Genomic DNA, 24,118 nt, shown 5'->3' on the forward strand with positions numbered 1-24,118 from the left:
TCCTCTAGACAGAGGACGACACCATGCTGGCCCACTGTGAGTGTGTGTTCACGTCAGTTAAGATACCACATGTAGTCCACTGAATCGTCCCTGTCTGGTTTCACAGGCTCACAGTGCAGTTCCTCTCTGCTTTATTATGCACTTGTGCATGTGTAAGTGTGTCCAGTGACACAGCCATGATCCCAACATGAGTTCCTTCAGTCTGCCACTCTTCCACTCGTCTACATTAATCAAGGTGCAACACTCTCTGTCATCTTTATCTTTTTCTTTCAGGTCATTCTTTTCTCTTACAAGGCATGCATGTTGAAATCCAGTCAGGAAAGAAATGCAAAATGAAAACCACTGAGATTCAAAAACACCACTGTCCCTAGAGAGTTTCTACTCGTCAGTTACATAGCTTGATCATTCAAGAAACATTGCGTCATGTAAACATGCCTTTTTCAAATGGCTCACAGGCCCCAACTGCCTGAAGCTGTGCAGCTGATTTTGAAGAAAACCAGGGCTCTCTGTAGAAAACATTTAAACATGTTGTGTTTCGACTGCATTGTTCTACATGCAGTTAAATAACAATTGCACTGAAGATTTCCTGAGCAGCTGCACAGCTTCAGTGCATTTTAAAACACAGCTCACAGGGGCTCACAAACACCCCATACACGTCATTAATTAAGTTCCATCAGTTAGAAATGCTTTCAACTGAGCAAAAATGCAAAAAAAAAAAAAAAAAAAGACAGACAGTTTACACATTTGAAAAACAGCAACAAGATGTCCCAACCAACCCACCCGCAAAGATAAATAAATCTATTTGGATATATTCTAAATGGATAAATAATATTACCAAGATATAATCTATATAACTTTTCAACAATAATTAAATATCTCAAGGATGGCACCATCGCTTTCTCAAAAAAAACCAAAAAAACAAAACACAACTCATGGTGATATATTTTATAAAATTTGTTTTAAGTTGTAATAAAGTGATTTGTTCCCCTCCTCTACAAGCTCCCCTTCTCTCCTCTCCTCTCTTTCTGCCTCTCCTTGTTCTCTCAGCACACTGGAATGCTGGAAGGAGGGAAGTTTGGTTTGTGCTATTGGAGAGACTGACGTTAACATGCTGTTTGTCCATTTGTTCATTAGTTCCTCTCCAAAGTTTATGCAGAAGGAGAGCAGCAAGGGTCACTGCTGTCATCCGAAGCCCCCAGGATCTATATAGCTGCCAACCATGGAGCAGAGATAGAGGAGAGGGACAAAAAAAGTGTTTATGGTACTAGCTGTGTTTGTGTTAAAATTATCTTTTGCCAAGAGACAAAACATAAACATCGTCAGTCTTTTTCTCTTGGTTTTGGCTTGTGATGATGTTCTAACAGAGGCGAGGCTGACGGTGCTCAGAGGCAGCTCTTTTTCTCTTGGCCTCAGTCTACCTAGAGGAGAAAAACTCTGCTTCTGTCCCTCCTCAGGTATATCATGAGGTTTTTTTTCCAGAGCATGATGTCTCCCACCTACTCTCTCTCTCTTTCTCACAAGTTAGCATCTCTCTCTAGAGTCCATCATGGCTTTGACAGTTCTTCCGTTCCTATTTAATGATGTTGCTGCTCATCTTCCTTGTCCTGTCCCCTGTCCTCCCATTTTCATTGAGGCTGACACAGTCCAGAAGGAAAGCACCATGGGATGCATCAAACACTGCTGTCATCTTCCAGTATCCCCAAAGAATACAAAACAGCCTCTCATCTGTTCTCCTCTCCCTTTCCCTCCTCTTCTCATTTCAAGTTCTTGCCCATCCCGCCCCTTGAGGTTTTAATTCCTCATTTTAAAAGAAATGAGGAGCAGGGGAGAAGCTAATTAGTTAAAAAAAGACAAAAGTATGAATATAAAATGGCAGTTGGAATATCTCCCCATGAAACCAAAATACGCACAACAGAACTTTTGTCCTCTTTTCTTCCTCCTCTATGCTTTTTAATTTTCTTCTTCCTCTACTTTTTCTTGGCTTTCATTTTAAATCATAGAGCTGGAAGTTTGGTCTTTTTACATTCTGTTTCATTCCTTCATCATGCAGTAGGGGTCCTCTTGTTGACCTCCACATCATCTTCATTGAAATTAAAATCATAATTGATTCATTCTCCTCCTTACACATTCATCCCACTCCTCCTCTTTTACTTTTTCTCTTCATCATCAGACGTAGGCTGATTCACTGGACTGTGTGCGTCCCAGGTTGGGCGGCTGGGAGAGATGTGCCATGTCCTTCTTCCTGATCTCACAGATAGACTTCCTGCGGGCCTGGACACCCCTGATGGCGGCCTTGATCTTGCGCCAGCCTAGATGGTTGAGCTCTGCCAGGTTGAGCACTACGCAAATGCCGCTCACTGCAAACATGAATACAAGGAAAACCGTTTTTTCCGTGGGGCGGGACACGTAGCACTCCACCTCCTTCAGACACGGGTAGCGATCACACTCAAAAATCCCCGGCACACTAAAGCCATAAAGGAAGTATTGGCCTGCCAAGAAACCAATCTCCAGTGCATTTCTGAACACCACCTGAATGATGTAAAAGCGGGAGATCCCTTCTTGGCGGCGAACCTTGGAGCTCTTCCCATGGGTGAGGCCTCGTGGGGCGTTGGGGATTTCCTTCACCTCCAAGCAGTCGGGTTCTTCCTTCCCTCCTCCGCCATCACCACCATGCTGAACTAGAATGCCATTAATGTTGCGAAGCTTTCGTGCCCCATCCCGTCCCCCGTAGTCCCTTTCCATTATGGGATAGAGAAACGAGTAGCGCCGGTCTTTCTGCTTGGCTGACTGGTGGACAGAGTAAGTGATGAAGCAGAGGCTGGGTGTGCACACCAGTATGATCTGAAAGACCCAGTAGCGGATGTGGGAAATGGGGAAGGCTTTGTCGTAGCAGGCCTGGTTGCATCCTGGCTGCAGAGTGTTACAGATGAACATGGTTTGCTCGTCCTCATACACCGTCTCTCCAACGATTGCAACAATCAGGATACGGAAGATCACCACTACTGTTAGCAGGATCCTGGAGGAGAAAGAGAGAGAGATATGAGGTTAATCGTCAGAGATGTACAGTGATTTACTGTGTCAGGAAGAAGATGTCCTGAGATATCCTTCATAGCAGAGCTTCTGCAGATGTGCTGAGTATAGGAAAACAGTGCCAGAGATAAGAGAGCCAGTCATGAAGTGTTGACAAAAATGTCAGTGTGCAAACATACTCTAATAGGCCAGTCACATTTTAATGTAATCAGGGGGAGCTGTAGTTTCTCTTATAAGGAAGATATGAATGTTTCACATCAAGTTAAATTTTGATGAGATTGACTTTGAAGGGATTGAGAGCAAGAACCTAAAACACAGGAAGCTTGCTCGTAGCCTGCTAGCTATGCTTCATCATTCACTTTTATTTAATCTCCTGCTGCTGGAATATAAACTGTTCCACAAAAGAACAATGGTTTGCAGACAGTAATGAGACAGATGTCTGCAAAACTGCAAAAAGCAAAACTGTGTATCGCATTAACTCTAGAACCCTTACAAATATATCATAGTAATGTCTATTCCCTATTTTTTATGAGATGGGAAGGTATTACACCTTTTGAACAACTGACTTATTATGAGAAAGTTAACTATGGAGACAATATGGAGGAACTCGACCGTTGCCCATCACCTCTTGCTTTAAAAACTGTACATATAAGGACAAGAAAAAAACGGGGAATAAATCCAAAAGAAATCTGATAAAGGATACCAAACATGTGTGAAAAAAGTCAGAATCCAGGTTGAGAGAAGAGATTTGAAATTGAGATCGCAGCAGGGAGCTTCAGGAAGGACCTTAAACTCCCTAATAATAAAAGAAAAGTGCGAGAGCAGGCAGAGGAAAGAGAAAAGGCTGAACCAGTGATGGAGAGGGACAATGTGTCACTGTTAAATCACTCTTCCTTCTGATAAGAACCAGAGAAGAAGAGTGCTCCAAATCCCATTTTTCAGCTAGAGTAAACACTCCAGAAGAAGAACAGTTATGAGTGGAGCCTCAATGTGTCGTCAGTGTTCATAACTCACAGCCTGTTATCTGCGATTCTGTGTGTGTGTGTGTGTGTGTTCTGTGAGGGTGTTTACAGGTAAAAAGATGTGAGGTGACATATCTGGTCCAAATTTGGCATCTTTTGCATCATTAGGTCCAGTTACCATAGCAACCTCTGATTAGACTCCCATAACTTGGAGCTGTAATTAGTTTCTACGCACTTCAAAAAAGAAGCACACACACACTCACACACACACACACACACACCCAATCATTCAGAGTAATCTCTCAGTTGTTGACAATACAGGTACTCTTTCTGTTCTCAGTGCCCGAGTTGAACCTTGTTTGCAGCTTATCTGCTATTTCTGTGTGGGGTCTGGTGAGACAGATTACTGTTGCTTAAACTGGGTTTTTATTTCACTTTACTCTTAGATGTGGTTACTTGGCATACAACATTTTGTGTGTCTGTGTGTTTCATGTGTTTCCATGTTGTCAGACGCGCACACACACACACACACACACACACACACACAGAGGTTCTGTTTCTTTTCTGGCTGACATTTCTCTCTTTGTTCTTTTTTTACTTTATTCATCCCTCATTTATTTTTCAGATTTAAGAACAAGCAAGCACTTTAGATAGCTTTTTGCTTTTTGCAGTCTATGCGAGCCTGTGGGCTGTCTCACGCTGTAGTCTGTGACTAAACAAAGTCTGGAATAAGGCTGCACACTGCAGAAAGGCCTGGACATTGCTATTAATCTGTTGATTGATTGCTGCCTTGTAGTTCAGCCGCATAGATATGAGCAACTTCAAACTGAGTCGCACTTGGAGATGAACTCTCACTAATCACTACTATTTATATTAATGATAATCCCATAAATAACAGTGTGATAAATTGCTGTCATTACTTCAGCTGAGCCCCTGGTACACACCATTTAAGTAGTCCTTTAAAACCTGACCTCATTACATTTATCATGGATTTATGTAGTATTTTTTGTGCATACAAGTCAATAGATGGTGACATATAAAAATGGCTTTGGAGGCAGTGCTGATGGGCAGTGGGAGGCTGCAGGAAGATCGATTCATTCCTAAGAAATGTCAATGTGCATAACACACAGCATTTAAATTTAAAGACACAGCTTCACAACAAACATACTGTCAGTGCCTTTCAGACTTTAATAGTGCCTCATAACTGCCCTTCCAATTTTACATGTTTGTCTCTGAAAAGAGCTCTGGGTCCTTTTCAACTTTAAGTCATGAAGGAATTTTCTCTACTCAGGACCTTGTAACATTTCATTAACATTTTCTACACAGCTCAAATGTAAATAAAGGCAGAAACACTGCCAACTAAAGAATACAACTTTTATTGCATGATGTTATTGTGTATGAAATGCAAAAAAAATCACAACAGACAATGAGGTCACACTGTAAATGTTCCCCCTATATGTGAGAAACCATTTTAAAGTCAGTAATCACTGGCTTTAAAGTGAGACTTCTGGTGAGCTGTACAACCATACTACTGTTGTATAGATCGGCAGAAACTGACCTGACATCAGTAACCAGTGTTAGAGATTTGCTGTCCTTCCATACTCAGCTATGAACATCCGGTTCATATATAACTTCCCCCCATTTCATCATCTGTCTGATGTGCCAGATGCCAGATATCACAAGAGCATTGCGGCTGTAGCCATAACAGTCCAGACATGTATTTAACAGATTAAGTCCAACACTGTTACAGATGTCTGAATGGGAATAATGATGCAGGGCAGAGTCTTCACGGAACCTTGACATTGCACACATACACATCCACACTCACTTAACTGAATCACTTTTCACTTTGACAGTAAAATCACTGTAAATCATTGTGCACTGCAGCATTGGCTTATTTTGTGGTTCAAGGATGTATTAATGTCTGATAAATGGCATGACAGAGACTGTAAGATTGATAATAAAATATGGTCAATCTAAAAAAGTCAAACTATTCAGTATTAGACTTAGTTCATCATTTGCAAAATTGAGAGGTTATGGTGGGAAACTTCCTCCCTTGAAAGTAGCTTTCCATGTAATATCACACATTAACCTCTATCCTCCATTTCACCTGCAGCTGCACCTCTGCCTCAAGATAACTCTGGGTCTATTATATAAAATCAACAGCAGCAGACACTCAAATTTAACACATGCCAGTCCACTGCATTTCATAGATGGAGTGCTATTTGTGCAGGGAAGATTTATCAAATCAAACTCTGTTCATGAGGATGCCATTGTGACTGGACAGTGGATCCTGGGGAAGGCCCATGCCACGGCACCTTAGACGTTGCCAGATAATCGTTAGATGGCATTTGGCTGTATGAAGGGTAATCTACCAATCGCACAGTGGCTTTGCCAGTCTTGTGTGGCACAGATGTGGAGTCGAAGGGCAGAGTTAATCCTTTCCAGAGTCTGATGGCATGAAGTTCACATGTACCTCTCATCTGTGACGACCTCCAGAATGAAAAATGAAATACTTATTGCCAGTCTGTCTGCCTGTGATCAGCTGGCATGTGCAGGTGAAGGGAAGGAGTTAGAGAGGGAAAAAAAATAAATGCAAAAAAATGAAAATATTTTTGTCCTTGTTGTGACTCCATTAAGGAGCTTAGTGAGCAGAGAATTCACAATAACAGAATGACAGAGTGTTGCATTAAATGTGCACATGTGTGCACACAAACACACACACAGACAAATATTCTGCATGGCCACACATTAACACTTACACACATATCCATTCAGCAAAACAAAACAGCATCCAGACAGTGAGCGGAGAGTTTGTTTTAAGCAAACTGAGTACTGAAAGAACACATCAAATTGCTGTTGAAGATGAATTAGTTCCAGACAGGGATAAAAAGATTATAAAGTCACCAAAAAACCCCAGTGTGGCTTGCACATCTTCTCCTTAAATTAAAAGGAAAACCTGCCAGTGATGGGAGTATAAGAGATAGAGCAGGGTGAGGGGTAGTAAGGAAAACCAGTAATGGAGGAAAATCTCATCATAGAGAATGAATTATATAATAGCTTCCACACACGCAAACCCACTGCTGTAATCTGTGGCTGGGCCAAGGGAGGATTCTTGCATTAGATTTTTTTTTTTCTTTAATGCCATCGAATAGCTTTAGATTATTGTACAACACACAGCATCCCCCCACCTGTTTTTTCTTGCTTTCTTTTTTTCTTTCATTAGTACTCCCAGTGCTCCTGCTGTGTCCCCTTCTCTCTCTCTCTCCCTCTCTCACACTCTTTCTCTCTGTGACACCCTGCACCCCACCCTTCCTGTTAGAAATAATCTCCAGATTGTGTCTGTAGTTTTCTATGAAAAGCCTTGTTTCTCTCAAGCAGCCAGAGGAGATATTCAATTTGCTGGTGTTTTCCCAAAAAAAAAAAAAAAACAGGAAACACCATGCCAATAAAATAAGTAACCAGTAATGAAAATAATCATCGGTCCAACCGTATGTTGTGCCTCAAACACGTGGCAGGCACATATCTGAACACACTCGCAGCCTTGGTTCCCAGCAGACAGTGTTTGTTGTTCCCTTTGACTAATATGTTCCCTGTCTTTCCAAACAGGCGGTGGTGATTATGCAAAAACACTATGCCAACACAACGCCTCTTCGTCTCCAGTGATTGAGTGTCCCCAACCCACCATCTTTCTCTCTTTGTCTTCCTGATTATTTGACGATGGACATCTAACACTAAGAGGTCTTTGTCACATTCACAGCTCTCATTATGGATGTGTGGATAGTAATCAGAAATTAAACATGCACAGTAATGTGAAAAATAATCATAGTGTCTGTATCTGGTAAGAGAAATCTCGTTTCACCTTCTCTTTCCATATGTATGCATGTACATGCACATGGGTGTGAACACACACACACACATGCACGCACACACACATACACAAATGCAGGCTGCATTATTCAGATATTAGAGAAATTGAAATGCCATTCACATTGTGACTCCCCTGATATTATTGAAGATCTCCCTTAATGTTTAAGGTCAGTCTCTTTTAATGAAGCCTTCCACGCTGTTTACAAGGCATTTGGAGAGAATGAGCTGCATAAAAATAGAGGTAGGGGGTAAAGTGGGAGTTGTGTGCAGCTCAGAAAGAAGAGCTGGTCTTGAGTTTTAGGGATGAAGAAGGCAAAGCTTATGCAAAATGCTGTGTTGTTCATTGAGATGTGAGGCAGGACCAAAGGTTAAAATGGAGATAGTGTAGCAAAGCTAAAAATTCAAGAATTATGGACAAAGGAGGAAACGCAAGAAAAAATAAAACAAGGTAAGGCCAAACTGTGTGAAAACAATTAAGATGAGGAAAGGAAACACTTGGCCAGAGATCCATAAGGAGCACAAGGTTTTGGAAGTAAAAAAGAAGGGGGATGAAAAGGAGAAGGGTGGAGGAAGAGCGGCCCTGGTTCCTTTACCCAGAAACCCGACACAACCCCCCTTTTCCTCTCCTCTCATCCCTCCTCCCTCCCTCTCTCCCTTCAATCTCCCCTCCACTCAACTTCCCTCTGCTAGTTACCACGGCAACAGGCAAGGGGCAGAAAACGAAGGGAGATGAGGAGAAGTGTGCTGACTGGAAGCTAAGTCAACTGAAGAGCAGTATGTTTCTGCTGAGGAGGGGAGCAGATTTGTTGCACCCGAGTGTGCCTCAAAGAGGCTCATACGTGTTTACTTCATACAGAAGCCTCGAACAACAAATTAAACCAGAACAGGTTGGCACCCTTTAGGAGAAAAGAAACTCAGCCTCTACTGTTGTTCAAAAGCAGTCAAGAAGAAATGATGGAAAATATGTAAAATATATTGTAGGTTCTTTTCAAAGTTGGACACAGAACACTTTAAGATATCGATGCACATTCTCAAAACAGTTAAAATGTGTGCTTTTTATGCTTTTTTTTATGAAATGCTGAATTTCAGTTTGGAATTGTAATAAAAACAGCTCACTGTCTCTGCGGGCTTAGAAGTCTGTTGCTCAGGACTGAGATGTAAACACGTCCAGTGTTATGGCTGACCTGCTAATCCTTTTTAGAGGCTCACCTTTAGCCTCCATCAATACCTGTTCCCTCACTGTTTAGCTCTGCCTTTTCACAGCACCTCTCCCCTCCTCCCTCTCTTCTCTTCCATTCCTGGCCCAGCTCTGTTTCTACAATGAATTGAATGCAATGAACACCTGTAACCAGAATCTTTCTTGATTTTTCCCACCAGCTTAAATCTCTGAAACATTCACCAGTCAACCTTCCATCTTATGTCTTCCGTCTCACAAGCTCTGAAGTGTATGTACCTTCACAGCCTGATAAGCAGACTGCACTGCCATTTAACTTCTAGTCAGAGGTCTGGAACGAAGCTGACATTTCACTGTAGTTACACATCAAATGCAATTATATGAAGTGAGCAGTTCTTTTCAGAGGTCAGCATATCTAACTGTGTGAACACAGGATGATGGGATTGTGATGGGCAAGTCACTCATATATGTTTGCATGTGTTTCGTTCCTATGATGTAAATTCCCATTCTTTTAATTAAGTCCTGTTTCCCGCCTTCTGACAGGAGCTACATCAACCAATCAACTTGCTTGATGCACGACAGTGCACACAGTGTTTATCTTTATCTCCGGGAAGCATAATTGCAGCTTCAGGAGGTTCAGATGGATCTTCTCTACTTGGTTATATTTGTATTTATATTTAACCTTATTCATGAACTTGATATTGTCAAATATTATTCTGCCAATATAGGGGCCAAGATTAGAAAACATAACAATGGGTCCTTTTGAATAACAATGACAGATAGACCAATATGAAGTTAAAATATGACAGGTTCTTGTAAAGTAACAAAAAATAAAATCAATGATTTGTGAAGCAACACAAAATTTGCAGAAATGCTTTGCCATCAGCTGTCAGCAGAGATTTGGGAAAGTCCCTCCTCAGTCCATCTGTCTATCTGTTTACTCCAACCTTTATCCTGCCTCTCTTCCTTTTAATTCTTTTCTTCCTCTTAATGTTTTGACTCTGTCTGTCTTGTGTATATTAAGGGTGCCAGGTGGTAACCCACATACAAACATAGCAGCAGTTTCTGATAAATCTAATCCTGTCATATCAAATGTGGACGCATACTTGCCATACTTTCTCTCTCTCAGTCTGTGTGTTCCTTTGCCAAGGTTTATCAATAGCTTGTAGTTCATGGCAGGACACCTGGCACCAAGCTGTATCCAACCTCACACAGGAACCCTCAGAGAGACACACATATTCACATACACAGCCAGAAGGGATGTTCCGGTGCTTCAGGCCAGTGACAGAAGGAGTGAGGGGGCTGCACTCTCCCCTGCTGACAGACCTTTATCCTGCATGGCCACCCGGCCTCGCAACATGCACACACACGCACACGCACGCACACACACATACATGCACATACACTTTCATGCTCGCCCACACATACACACATAAACAGATAAAGGACACCTCTCCATGCACATGCGCACTCACATATTTTAATCACAAACAAGCACAAACACACACACGCACACTATTCCAGCTGTTGCAGGGCGTCACAAAGCCGATTGTTTCTGACATTGTCGGGCGTTAGTTCCGTCCTGTCAGGAGAAGATGAAGATGAATTCCTATCATGCCAACCAATAATGATGGTTTTACCATTGTCTAGCCTGGGAGCGTTTGATCTCCAAGCAGGTGGCTTCAGAATCTGTCAGGTTCAGTTTGGTTCAGTTGAGGTAAATCACAGACAGTATGCACCAGGGGACCTTGTTCAGATGAATATTCAAGGAGCATTATATGCAAAGCGCCTTAAGAGAAATAATCTCAGGAGGATAAATTGTACACAGATATAGTGCAGTATATGAAGTGGTGTGAGTAAGTCCATTTTCTTCAATTCTACACCTGAAGTACTTGTAGTTTACTTGAGTATTTTATGCTACTTAAGTGCTTTATACTTAAACTACATTCATCATGTCTTTCTGTCTTTCATCTAACTTTGCTCACTGGATTTATTTTTTTTTTCCAAATAGAACATATGATAATGTAGACAGCATGTCTTGTTTCAGGAACAGATCACATTTTAGATGTCTGTGAGTTATTTGCAGTTCCACACTTTAATAGTCTCATGACATACATTTACAAACATATCTTTATATGGTGACCCTTTCAAAAGGTACCAAACCCCCCAGGCTGAGACACACTGGACTAAACTTGAGCTATATGTAATGTAGTTTAAGCTAGGTCCACGTCGACCAACTACACAAATACAACAATATTGTAATAATTACAATATATAATATTTCAGTGAAACAAGTACTTTTGATAACTGAAGTAAGCAAATAGCTCATATACCCCTGTACTAATACTACATGAAGATTTTAAATGCAGGACTTTTTCCTTGTAATTGACTATTTATACAATGTGGCATTGACTCTACTCAAGTAAAGAATCTGTATACTTCCACCGTGGGGTCTATGCTACATTTAAAGAGGATTTTGTTTACTGTAAATAATTCAATGTGGGTAAGGTTAAAAATCTTCTAACATTATGACAAAAACAATACAGAATAGAAGAGGCAATATATGTAAAGCTACTTCTATGCAATGCATTACACTGTAAGTACTATATATTTCAGTTTCAATGATAAGGTGGCTGCTGACAGTACTCTGTTCATTATGGTACTGTCTGTATGTGTAATCCTGGGTGTGTAAGCCGCTGAAATGGAAATCTAATAATAGCATTTTTTAATACTGTTCACTTATCAACCCATCTCTCTGTCCTTCTGCTTCTCTCTCTCTCTCATGCACACACACTCTCTCTCTCGCACACACACACACACACACACACAGAAAGGTATTTAAGTGGTGTGTTAATGAATGTGAACTGACTATGGCTGACTCTGGAGATAGATTGATGAAGATCGGAGCCCTATTTAGGCAGATAATAATTTAAATTTAACACAGTATCTTACACATGCATGTGTTCATGTACATACACACACACACACACATGTGCAAACTTATAACTGTGCAGTTTTACTAATCACCTGAATTAAATTATGTCTTCCCATCAGTCTCACCAACAACTATAAAAGGATATTTTTTCTTTGTAGGTTTTAGATATTATTAATAAACAGGTTGAGAGAGGTTAAGCTCATGTCGTCTTCCTCCCAGTGCGCTGTGCGCAAGGCTCTCCGTGACGATGATAATAGTGGCAGTTACCTTGGCAACAGATTAGATGATCAAGGAAGACATAAATAGGAGCGCAGACATTAAAAATAGACTTTCTAAAATCTACTCTGAGTGATCATTCAGAATAGATCAAGGGCAGGAATGAAAAAAAAGCAACATGAGTGCTCAACATGGCAAGAGACCAACTGGTGTGGAGCATCGGTTTTTAGGTAGACTGTAAGGTTGTGATGGAGGGGTGAAGGGTGAGCAGGAGGAAGAGCAGCAGGAGAGAGGAAGAAAGCGAATGCGTGGGTGGGGAAGGAGGGAGGGAAGGGAGGGAGGGATGGAGGGGAGGCAATGGAGAGAAATACAGAGAGGAAGAGAGAGAAATGATGGACGTAATCCGGATTAAAATGGTGGGTTTTGGACAATCCCGAGTTAGGGCTGCTGCACCCGTGCCAACTCGCCACCCACTTCCTGTGCCAAGCCCCAGTCCAAATCAGCCGTTCTGGCACATGCAGGGAGCCTCCATGACACACAAGCAGACAGCACATGGTTGTGCAGGAAACATCCCCAAAACACTCAATCAACAGCAAAAAAACAAAAAAAAAAAAAACAAACAGATTTTATACTGTGCATATTTGTTCCACTAGAAATCATGACGTCTGTGGTGGGTGACTGGATCTTTACTGGTGGGTTACTGATCTGGTTCGATACATATATGATGAAACAGGATTACAGTGCTTTATCCCAACTTTTGACTTTAAGTACACCAGCCTCATCCTCACCTGCTGCCATTTTAAAACCAGTCCAAATCTAATGCATCATTCAGCACATATGGGAATAACTATATGGAAATCTGACCATTTAAAGGAGCATTTGCAAATCTTATTCTACAAAACCCAACATTTTTGCACTTTTATCCATAGGAGTAGTGATACATTTGAGTTCATTTTCACTGTGGCACAGTTGGCACACTCACCATTGTGCCCACAAGTGAAAGCTATAGAATGACTTTAAAACATAGTTTAACAGTAACACAAGAAGAAAAGTTCCTGGGTCAACAGAATGACTCAGTAATGGCAGCATGCTAACATTAGCTAACAGTAGCCATCATAAAGCGCTGGTAGTACTGGACCAACTAAAACTGGCAGCAAAAACCACATTCTGTGATGAGGATCTTTATTGATGCAATGGGGCATTTAATTGCTCATGATTTCAACTTTTCATTTCTAAGAGGAAGAATTTGTTATTTCTTCTTTCGTAAGTTACACTTGTTCTGTATAAGCATAATAAAATGCACATACCCGCACCTTTTAAGTTCACTAATTAACTTACATTACATTAACATTAGTTTATTCTGTACCAAAACTGAGCGAAAACTAGCAGTTCAGGTTTTATTGGTTGTTAAGTGTCTATTTCCTTGCCAAGCACAGTAACTTGGACAGAGCCTTGCTGGCTGTTTCTCCTGTTTCCATTCTTTACACCACGTGCTAATCTAGAAACCTCCTCATAATTATAAAACCTCCTCCTGGTTTTATCTTCATATATCATAGGCAGATATAACTCTCCTCAAAATGTCAAGTTAGTTCTTATAGCAGTGAAAAGTATTTTTATGTGAAGCTCAATCAGTGATTAACTGATATGACAAGACACTGATGTCTGCTGGGAGCCTTCTCCAGTATATAGCATCTAACAGTATGAGTCCTGCTGCTGTCACTCTCTGGGTTGTGGAGACTAAATGCTTCTGTGTCACATTAATGAAGTAGATTTTTCATATTTGGTTGTGAATGTAGCAGAGACAGATGCACTGCAGCTTGGCTTAATTGAAGAATCTGTGAATGGGTTCATATGTGTGTGTGTGTCTGTGTGTGTGGTGAGGTGTGAATGCATTGTCACACTCTAGCTGCTTGCTCATATGCAAAGACACCGACTGTGACAGTTCTGGCAGCATGTGTGTGCGCACGTGTGTGTGTGTGTGTGAAAGCCTGTTTATTTGTATGTTTCTGCCCATGAGTAATGAGTAAATATATCAACCACAGTACAAGTTCACTGATGCATATTTTAGTGTATTTGGTCGACCATTGGGTCATAAGTGTGCATGTGGGGTGTGTGTATTCTCACAGAGCAGTGAATCAGATGTCTCCTTATAGCATGTTGGTCCTGGTAGAACTGGTTGGTGTTTAAGGAAGGTATTAGGTGCGTAATCCTGATTTTTTATTTATGTTGCGTCGATCACACTGTGCTGAAGCTGATAACGCCTCTGAGGAACAGTTGTTACAAACACACACTCACACATAATCAAAGAAATGAGCATACTGCAGTGTAAAGTGACTCATACATTCTCAGGGTGTTCATTAGAGACCCATGAAAAGTGCAAAGATGCAGCCGGTGATGGGAATTAGGGCTGGTGGAGATGGGGAGAATAAATCAATGGCAGAAGAGTGTCCTTTTAATCTTCAAAAAGCCAGGAAAAGTGAGGAGGCAGAGCGAGTGAAAGCGAACAAAAGAGTGAGAGAGATGTGTGGATGCGAATAGAGGAGCAGTTTTATCAGAACATCAGCTGACAAACATAATGATAAATCAAACAAAACGAGGCTGTCAACTTTTTTATGATCCCTGCATAGAAATGCTGTTAGTCATGGGTAAAAATAATAAAAGCAGATTTTATAAATAACATCTCACAACCACGAGCTCACACAAATAGACCTAACTGAGAAAACTTCAAAAGTCACAGCATTGCTTTATGCTAAAGATCAAAGTTGTCTCTTTGTTTAAATTTTATCCCTCACATATTATGTGGCTTTTGTTGATCTGACAGCAGAAGAGAGACAGCACAGCCAGTTCAGCACAAGTGTTAATGACATTTCCTTGCATTTAGATTATCTGCATTAGGTCACACTTTTTAAAGAACAGTAACAGGGCTTATATGGCTGTCTGTGATGGTTATAAAAGGTTTATTCGAAGAGAAACTGCATTACCCACAGCACAGAGTGATTATACTACCCCATTACACTATTACATTACCCGCTTTATAAGCCCTTTAAGGACTAACAGCATTCTAATAAAGCTGGCATTGTGTTTCTTTAATGACCAATACTTACACAATACAATACACAAAATTATACAAAGTAAAAAAATACAGGGCTATTTAATGTATGCACTGGTGTAACACAACAACCAGCGTATTTATTAGTTTGCAATCAGCTCACGTCAACAAGGTATAACAGAGTCATCTAGTAGAGATGTAAAACTTACCTGAGCCACTTCACCACCATGTGCTAATGCAGATGAGAGCAGGCACTGCTTTTCATGTTAGCCTGTTCAAGTATTGATTTTGTGACAACATACTGCAGATCTTGGCAGGTGATTCTCAGTCCACACATGTCTGACCACTGACCACAGATACTCGAATGCACCAGCAGGGAATAGTTTTCATACCGGATGCTGTTTACGACACCATTACCAGTTCTCAGAAATGTAACATTTTCTAAAAAAGTAACAGAATGTTGACACAAAAAAGGTTCAAGGGTAGCGCAACATTTTTACTGTGCTATATCCAAAACAACTGAAACTAAAAGCTGCCTGGAAAGTTATCAGTCAAAAATCAATTAACTAACAGGCATAGAATCATACTAGTAAAATGAAGTTATTTGTTGCATTCAGTCCAAGTTCTCTCATGTAAGGTTTCAATCCTTTAATAATACCTTAAAATCAAAACATATTTCAGAAATCAGCATGCAACTAAATGACTGATTCGGGTCACTATTTTTGCAGGGTTGCTCTCCTTGCGGGGTGTCCGGGTTAAACTAACCCTACAGTATCATTCTAACACTGACCCGCTCTGTCCTCCAGTGAGGTGCTAACACTAAACCTATAAGCCTTACTGAGTCACCCTGCCAGAGACAGTATCTCCCTGAGGCCCTGCAAGGTGAAATCTGTCTCAACTCTGACCCCTTCGTCTGCTCTAATCTCTCTATCTTTATCCATTCATCCCTCTCTCTCTCTCTCTTCTCTATCTGATCCATGTTATTATATCCTGGTAAAATCTTGCCTGAGCTTCTTCATCCACCAGTGTTTCCCTCAGTGTGTACCATGATAGATTATTATGGACTACATAGAACCTAAAACTGATGTAAGATGGATATTTACATGCTACATAAGGATGACAATAGAGATTTATCATATAAATCTAACAAACATTTGTAATAAGATCTTAATCGATTAATCCGCCAGCAATGAAGACGCTGCATGAACCATGACCTTAGCATATGTGAACTGTAAGGATCAAGAGAGGGAGAATAAGCAGCTGAGAGTAAGAGAGAGGATGGGGAGAAGTGGATATGAGGTGTAAGCAATAAGAAATGAGAACACAAGCTGCATAATTATGTACAGTTGCTCTTCTCTTTCTCCCGCAGCTACAACCCTGCGTCTCCAACAGTCCCTATGGAGGCTGGTTGTAGTATTCCAGTCATGAAGGGCTGTGAACAGCTACGCAGTTGCTCCTGGGGCTGATTTCCACAATGACTTATCTCTAGTAGCGCAACTAGAGCAGATCAATCCTGCCATCAGTATTGACATAGATGCTAATGCATACCTGAGGAGCATCTTTGATGTATATTTCACCAGATGCTCTTTCCAAATTGAGGTTTTATCAGCAGGCGAATGCTGTGTATTTTTAAATCTGACATGTGGCAGGCTTCACATGCATCCACCTCCTACCAGGAATTAATTATATCTCATGGAACTGGATCTGAGGTCATTTTAATAACCAGTGTCTTATGGTGGCACAGAGAAGGCGTTGACATTACAGCCAATTACATCCCAGGGGTCCTTACGTATGGATGGAGGAAGTGTGAAAGCAGAGACAAGGGAGGGACAGAGCGAATAGATGTCGGAGGTTTCGCTCTACCATTCATAAGTATCGCTTTTTAAAAATCTCCCAGGGGAATCTGCCACAAGCAACATGATATCACAGCCTCCTTCTCACTTTCTGCAATATAGCACACATTTGCTGGATAAGCCTCATTATGTACAAATAAAATCATCCATCTCCTCTGTGGGGGCTGTGAGCGCTCCACAGGGATTTGCTAAATAAAAGCACGATGATCTAAAGGTCACGTGACGACAGAGCCGTAACCTGTCAACAAACACAAGCCCGCTGAGTCGCATGTATGCACTCACAGCTCACTAATAAATATTGGTTTTGTACTGTGCTGAAAGAGAGTGTGTGGCACACACAGACAGACAGACAGAAACAGATAAGCCAAAGGCTCCTGAGTGACAACACTGATTTGACTTAGGGGAGTCATGCTGAGCGTGCTGCCTGATGTCGAGAATGAAGGAAGACACTCTTGATCACCTCCTGTAGTGTGCACATGTGCAGAGGCATGCTGCGATACAAGCAAACTTTAACCATCTTTGCCTCTTCAGGGATTTTCTACGCAGTGCTCCAAATGAACTAAAGCTGCAAGGGCTGTGTTTTAAAATCTTGCATTTCAAGAAGTTTTATGGCCTAACAAAGTGCTAGTAGGATCACATGAATTCTTAATAAATGCTTTTGAACATTCAAAAGTGTGCCCTTTGTACAATTTAACAGACAGAGACCACAAAAGACCTTCATTTTTTGGAGAGAAATTGGCTTTTGACTACAATTTGAATGTGATCCAAATGCTTTTGCCTTTATATCTGGTCAGACCAGATGTTGTTCCACATTTGACCTTGTTCAGATTAGGCATACTGAGGTCTTTATGATGCCTAATTGGATGTAAAACAATATTTTTTCTGAAAAATATGTGTGGCAAAGGAATATATCATGTTCAATGTTCTGTTGAATAGCCAATACAAATTGGCTCCTACAGTGTGACATTATAGATTGTTTGTAGCCTTAATTTTGCCAAGCTAACAAGCTAACACTTTTAAAGTTTGTTTCAATCTGACCACTCCAAGAGTAGTGGGAGTATCAAGCAATGCAAGTGTAGGATTTATGTTCTGCTTTTATTGTTTCACTTTTATCTTATCTTTGGATGAATAGTGTCACAAGACTAGTCTGAAAGTGGTTTGCATCTTCAAAAATTCTTTATTTCCAAATAAAGGGGTCAAAAGAAAGGGGGTCATCTTATAGCCACAGATACAACATTCATTTTTCAGTAGTCACACTGATTATAAAGAGTCACCATAAGTTCTTATCTTTAGTCTAGGTGTTTAACCATGGCGCCCTTGTCAAGAAAGGTATGTTTGGTTTCCTAATTACTATCATGGTTTGTTTTAAGAGGCAAAAAAGTCAATGAGGTACTTACAGCTTTAATCACTCACTTAACATTCCGGTTGCTGCAACTCATGAGTCAATTTGTATTGCAAATGGACAAGCCTAAAGACTGTTTCATTAAGTGCCCTGTCTTCTATCAAGCCCCACTTGCCATTCTATTATTGGAGATCAATATAATGGTGGTGGGAGGATGGACTTGCATGTTTAGCAGTCCAACTCTGACCAATGGCAGCTCACAAGTGGGACTGTAGCCTATGGAAGTAAGACCACAAAGACAGCATGAGCGATGTGTTGACAGTAGTTAGGTAGAGAGTGCTTCATCACAGTTTCTTCTCAGACACTGTGTGTACCAATAGGCGGTGGGGTCCCACAGTCCATCAGATGGTCCTGGGGAAGCCGATTTGCACCTGCCCCATTGCCCGTAATGGGAGGAATCAATCACAGGTAGCAGGTGAATACACAAGCATGCACTCACAGACAGGACTGAAACCTGCTGAAGCACATGTGATATGTCCACAAAGTACATTTAAGCTCACATTTTACACACAGTCGGAGTATTTATACACACACAGACACACAACCCCTGACCGTAGAAGGGAATTTCTGGAGCTCTTTGTAATCTTACACAAACAATGAGTGTTATATTCCCCCTAATGTGTGTGTGACTCATGTATGATGAATTGACTCAGGCCTGCAGGCTGTTGTCATGGTGGGCTCGTGAGAACACACGCTGGCATCACCTCAGGGATAGCAACCTGTCCAATGCTTTCTCTAGGCAGACGGCACCTGTGCCGACCAATGAGATGGATGAAACCACAGCAAAAGGACCAATAGGTTTTAGGATTGAGGGGGCATTAGTGTGCGTTTATAAAAATTCGTGTCAGCAGTGATGTCCCAGATTAGATGGTTTTGAGCTGTAGAAAAGCCAGATGCAGGGAAGGCACTTTACTGTGGGAATGTGCAGACTGTCACACAGACACTACAAGGCTAAAAATGGTTGACTGGCTATGTTCATATGATCAGCAATAGCAGTAACTGATTAGGAGTGCTCGTGAATAACAAAACGTTAAAAATATATCAATTCTATTATTGATATCCACGCTTTGTTTATCCATAATTTCAAACTGAAAACTTTATGACAATCCAATCCAATAGTTGATTGAGATACTGCACTTAAAATCCCAAATGTCAATGTTGTGGTGGTGCAAGAGGAAAAGTTAGCAGATGGCTAAAGTCAGTAAACTTATCTTCTGGGGATCATGAATGTCTGTATCTGGGTAGAGCCATGCCACTAGCTTTGCTAAAAATAGCATTAAAAATTGAACACCATCTACTATTTAAGCTAAAGCAATCTCTTCGTGTCAACCTTAGGTCAAGCTTCATGACAGCAGGTATCCAACCTGCTGAAGTATTGCTGAGAGAACCACTGAATAGCTTCCTATTAGCTGAAGAGATACTGTTCTATAATTCTGCTCTCTAAACTTCCTATTCAAATAAAAACTGTTTTATATTGTCGTACAAATCCTCAGTTTTCTTTCAAAGATTCTGCATACAATCCTAAAGCTTAAAGACCTTTGGAAACATTTAGACACTTATAATTGTTGAACTTTAACTGTTTACTATTGTTGTGTTGTGATCCTAGAAACAGAAATCACAATTACTGAGCTCAAACAAACAGAAATGAAACTTTACAGGTTTGCTGAATATAATTTTTTAGATTTTGAAAAAGTTTTTAGCCCGGTTCCTCCAGTCATATGAACATTTCAACTGTCTGGACAACAGATATAATCCACGCAAAGATGATCTGAAGCTTTCTGCCGCCGGGTGTCCTGGTTGCCCTGCTTAGGTCGTGACATGCAGCACCATCTCGTGACGAGACGGTCCTCTTGGCTTCCTACCAACGCCCTGCAGACTGAGGCCATGTGTCTGCTCGCCTGTCTGTGAATAACTGTTCCTCGCTGCCTTCGCCTTTACTCTGCCTTTTTACTCTTTCTCCGTCATCTGCTTCCTGTCTCTCGCATCTCACACTCTGAGTGTCTTTCTGTTTCTTCTCTTTCTCGCTCTCACAGAGGCCCTGCAGCTGGGATGATTAGTGCAGCTGAGGAACGAGGGAGAGCAAATGCTGGCCAATCATTCATCATAACACCAAAGGAAACAAGTCCAACTAACCATTCAACCAGCAGACTCCTCTCAGAACAAAACTTGAAATCACTTCATTAATTCGACATAACAAGTCACACTTAGAGCTTTGGCAACAAATATTGGGCCAAAAAATTATTTTTCTCCACATCATTTATTTAATAAACTGGCTGACATTTATTCACTCAATAATTCAAAAGTACCTCTACCCAGGTTGGATCAGCGGCTTCAGGGGATTGGTTTAAACTGCTAATCCAGTCTCTGATGAACCCATGCTGAACCCCTGTTTTGTCCCAAGGAAACCCCAAACTCAGGAATATGTGCTTTACTCAATGTAAAACCATGTTTAATACCATCTACAGAGCTGATGTGCCTCTGTGGCTAAAACACTCATCAATTATTGCTTATTCTGCGGCCGATGAAAGTGAGTTATTCAAACTAAAATACATGACAACTCGGCATGCAGAAAGATGCATAAATCATGACTGCCATGACCTTGTGCTAGAGACTAGTTTTTTTAGGTTGTGAAATGACTTCATACTTGGCAGAGGCAGAGAAAAAAAGAGAAAGATAATAGTGAAGGGTGGTGGGGGGGTGGGGGGGCTCAAAGAAGACACACTTGGGTAACGTGATGGCTTCTGAAGCAGACTTGACAGAAAAGCAGAGAGGCAGAGTGACGACATGAGCCCTGAGAAGTACAGCAGAAAACTGTGAATGAAGACACTGTGGACTTTAAAGGTGAGGTGTCCTCACATTGCTCTGGACCGTCTGATGTCCTCTATACAGGCTAATAGCGTACCTGCTGGTTGCCTAACTGTCGCCTCCCCCACCCATGTTGCTCAGAGGGATTAAAGAAGATAAAGCCTTGCTCTCCCTGCCAACAGACATGTTGGACCAGGAATCACTCACTGGATACAGGGAAGGACACATATTCTGCGTGCTCCATATGTATTGGTATACTTGTAATTTAAGTACCATATGAATGCACAGACGTACAACAGAAACATTTACTAAGATAAAAAAAAAGCAAGATCAAAACGAACAAGAAAATTTTTTTCTTCCATCTCCATCTTATACTCCCAAACTTCCCCACGTAAAAGAATAATTCTGAAGACTACAATCACATGCCACACATTGACAACAACTCACCTTCCGATCATAGTAGAGTGCTGCTGCACGGCGGCCTCCAGGAGGCGCTCTAGGATGGTCCATTCTCCCATGGCTGGACCTAATAGGCATCCACTGGACACAGAAAATCAGGTGGGGGCTTCCCAGTCAGCAGGGCACCAGTGCTGCTGTTTAAGTCCCTTTTGTCTGAGTCTTCAAGTCCACTTGTTGGGTGTGGATGAGGTAGGGAGTGGCTTCAGGTGGCTTGTCCAGTGTGAAAGGGGAGTCAAAAGCAATCTTGAAGAACCTCACTTGCAATTCATTTCATTTCCTTTTTTTTCGGTGCAACACACACATGCGCGCCTTTATCTGCACCTGAGATGGGTGGACTGAAGCTTGTCTGTGTGGCAGCTGCACACACACCCACCCTCGTGTTAGAGTATGTGTGTATGTGTAAGGTCTTCCAACTTCTCTACTTGTTTCCGTCCTCTGGGTGCACCTGACCCTGTTTACCTCCTAAATAGCTGCTCTGTCATGAGTTCTCACACAAACACACACCTGGTTCAGCACACAGAGCCACCAGCACTCATTTACTTCTACTGAGGCTCAAGGAGCAGCTGTAGTTTGTGCAAACAGACATCCATCACTCACAAAGTAACACTCCGCCCTCACACACTGGTTCTTTGACAGCATCTCGTAGTAACTCAGGGCGGGCTCAGGTCCATACACTCATGTGAGCCTGAATAACCAGGGATCTGTGTCTCGTAACCCAGGGATCTCATTCTCCACTCCTCCATCCTCTTGTTTTTCCTTCCCCTCCTTCTGTCTCCTCTTTCTCTGGCCTCTCTTCCAGCTATTTCACTTGATGGATTTCTTCTCCTCCTCTCTGTTGCTTCTCTCCTTCTCTCCTGGTTTGGCTCAAGCAGCGCTGGACTGAAGCATCCTCCTCCTCCTCCTCCCTCTCCTTCCCTCTGCTCGAAAACCGCACGAGAGTCACTGGTTTCTCCAGCCCGCCTTGTCCTCACTGCCTCTCTCTCTCCCTCTGCGTTTCTCTTAGCGTGGTTTACGAGAGGCAGCTCTCCTTTCTTCTCTTCCCTTCATCTTGTTTTTTCCTTCCCACTTGGTTCTCTCTCTCTGCCTGCTTGCACCCTCCACCTGCCTGTGTCTCTCTCTCTGAGCCAGTAGGCAGCCAGACCGAGCGTGTGTCTAGAGGATTAGAGAGAGGAATCATCTCTCTGCTCCTCCCCCCCTCACTCCCTCTCACTCACTCTCCATCACTGTGTTTATCCACCCCCCTCTCCTCCTCCTCCTCCTCCTCTTCATCTCCTACTGCTCCACCACCAACAAAACCCTCTTCCACTATCCTCGCTCACAGCACATTGGTCATGATTTTGTCTTCCCTTTTTGTTTTTCATCATCTTGCCTTCTTGTCTGTGTGCACTGACACCTACTGTAACAAGGATGATCTTTGCTGTTTATATACACATCCAGGCAGACATGAGAGGCAGTGTCATGCAGGGGCTATGCATGGAATGTGTGCATGTGTGTGTGTGTGTGAGAGAGAGAGAGAGAAAGCTGGAAATGGAATTAGCGACAGTCATCAAGATTTAGAGTAATTTGCCCAGAGGATGTGCTCTCACACACACTGTAGTCATGAAAGATGGTTGTTTTGTTATTTGTTTTTTAAGAAAAAGATGACCAACCATTACAAGGTTATCACTGATGGAAAGATTATTTCTAAAATCTAATAATCTGTTTATTTATGTATTCATTTCTGATCGTTTAATTAATTAAACCTCTATACAGACAATAGTGAAAAATGTCTCTCAGTGTGTGTTGGGATGGTTGTACAGCTACCACTGAGATTACTTTTTCTGTAGTTTTTCAAGAAATGTTGTGGTTTTAAACCCAATGATGAGTTTACAGAGGGACTTTGGACTTTCAGACTCAGTATTTCTGTTTCAGACTACAGTATACGAAATATGGGGTCTTCAGTTAGCATGATTTGTCCAAAAAACAGTCATAACATGAAACAAGCACATGTCTGATGTGACCAAAAAGCTAAACAGATATTGTATATTGGACTAATGCAACATTCACCCAATGTTGACAGAAGAACAGCAAATACACCACTTAATCCATGTTGGCGCATTATTATGGTCAGAGGTGCTGATTTATGTTTTAGCCGATGAGAACCCAAATTTAGTGATGACTGTCACAAAATCACTTTTAATGAGCTTTCATTACTAGGCCTGTTTAACAACATATGACACTGCTGTGCCACAAATCATAACAGGCTACACTTCATCAGCACAGTCTTGAAGTTACAGTATTTACATCTATATTGTTAGTAACACTATGCCACATGTGTCACCTAATATCTCAGTACAACTGAGAGCAGCTGAATAATGTGATTC

At 41.6% G+C, this 24,118-nt stretch overlaps 1 protein-coding gene across 1 annotated transcript; it reads right to left on the minus strand.

Moving 5' to 3' along the window:
* Positions 1-881: 881 nt before the first annotated feature.
* On the minus strand, positions 882-23,248 carry LOC124058895 (gap junction delta-2 protein). Its single transcript, XM_046388507.1, has 2 exons — positions 21,744-23,248; positions 882-3,016 (listed from the first exon to the last, which is right to left on the minus strand). The coding sequence occupies exons 1-2, from the start codon at positions 21,812-21,814 to the stop codon at positions 2,167-2,169; spliced, it is 921 nt and encodes a 306-aa protein (XP_046244463.1). The 5' UTR covers positions 21,815-23,248; the 3' UTR covers positions 882-2,166.
* Positions 23,249-24,118: the final 870 nt, after the last annotated feature.

The sequence above is a fragment of the Scatophagus argus genome, chromosome 5, assembly GCF_020382885.2.
Source record: "Scatophagus argus isolate fScaArg1 chromosome 5, fScaArg1.pri, whole genome shotgun sequence".
Lineage (NCBI taxonomy): Eukaryota > Metazoa > Chordata > Actinopteri > Scatophagidae > Scatophagus > Scatophagus argus.

Bases quoted from the DNA above. Each gene is read 5' to 3' on its own strand.
- LOC124058895 (XM_046388507.1), bottom strand. From the start codon at position 21,814: ATGGGAGAATGGACCATCCTAGAGCGCCTCCTGGAGGCCGCCGTGCAG. The intron at 3,017-21,743 runs GTGAGTTGTTGT...TTTCTCCTCCAG, and splicing joins CACTCTACTATGATCGGAAG to GATCCTGCTAACAGTAGTGG.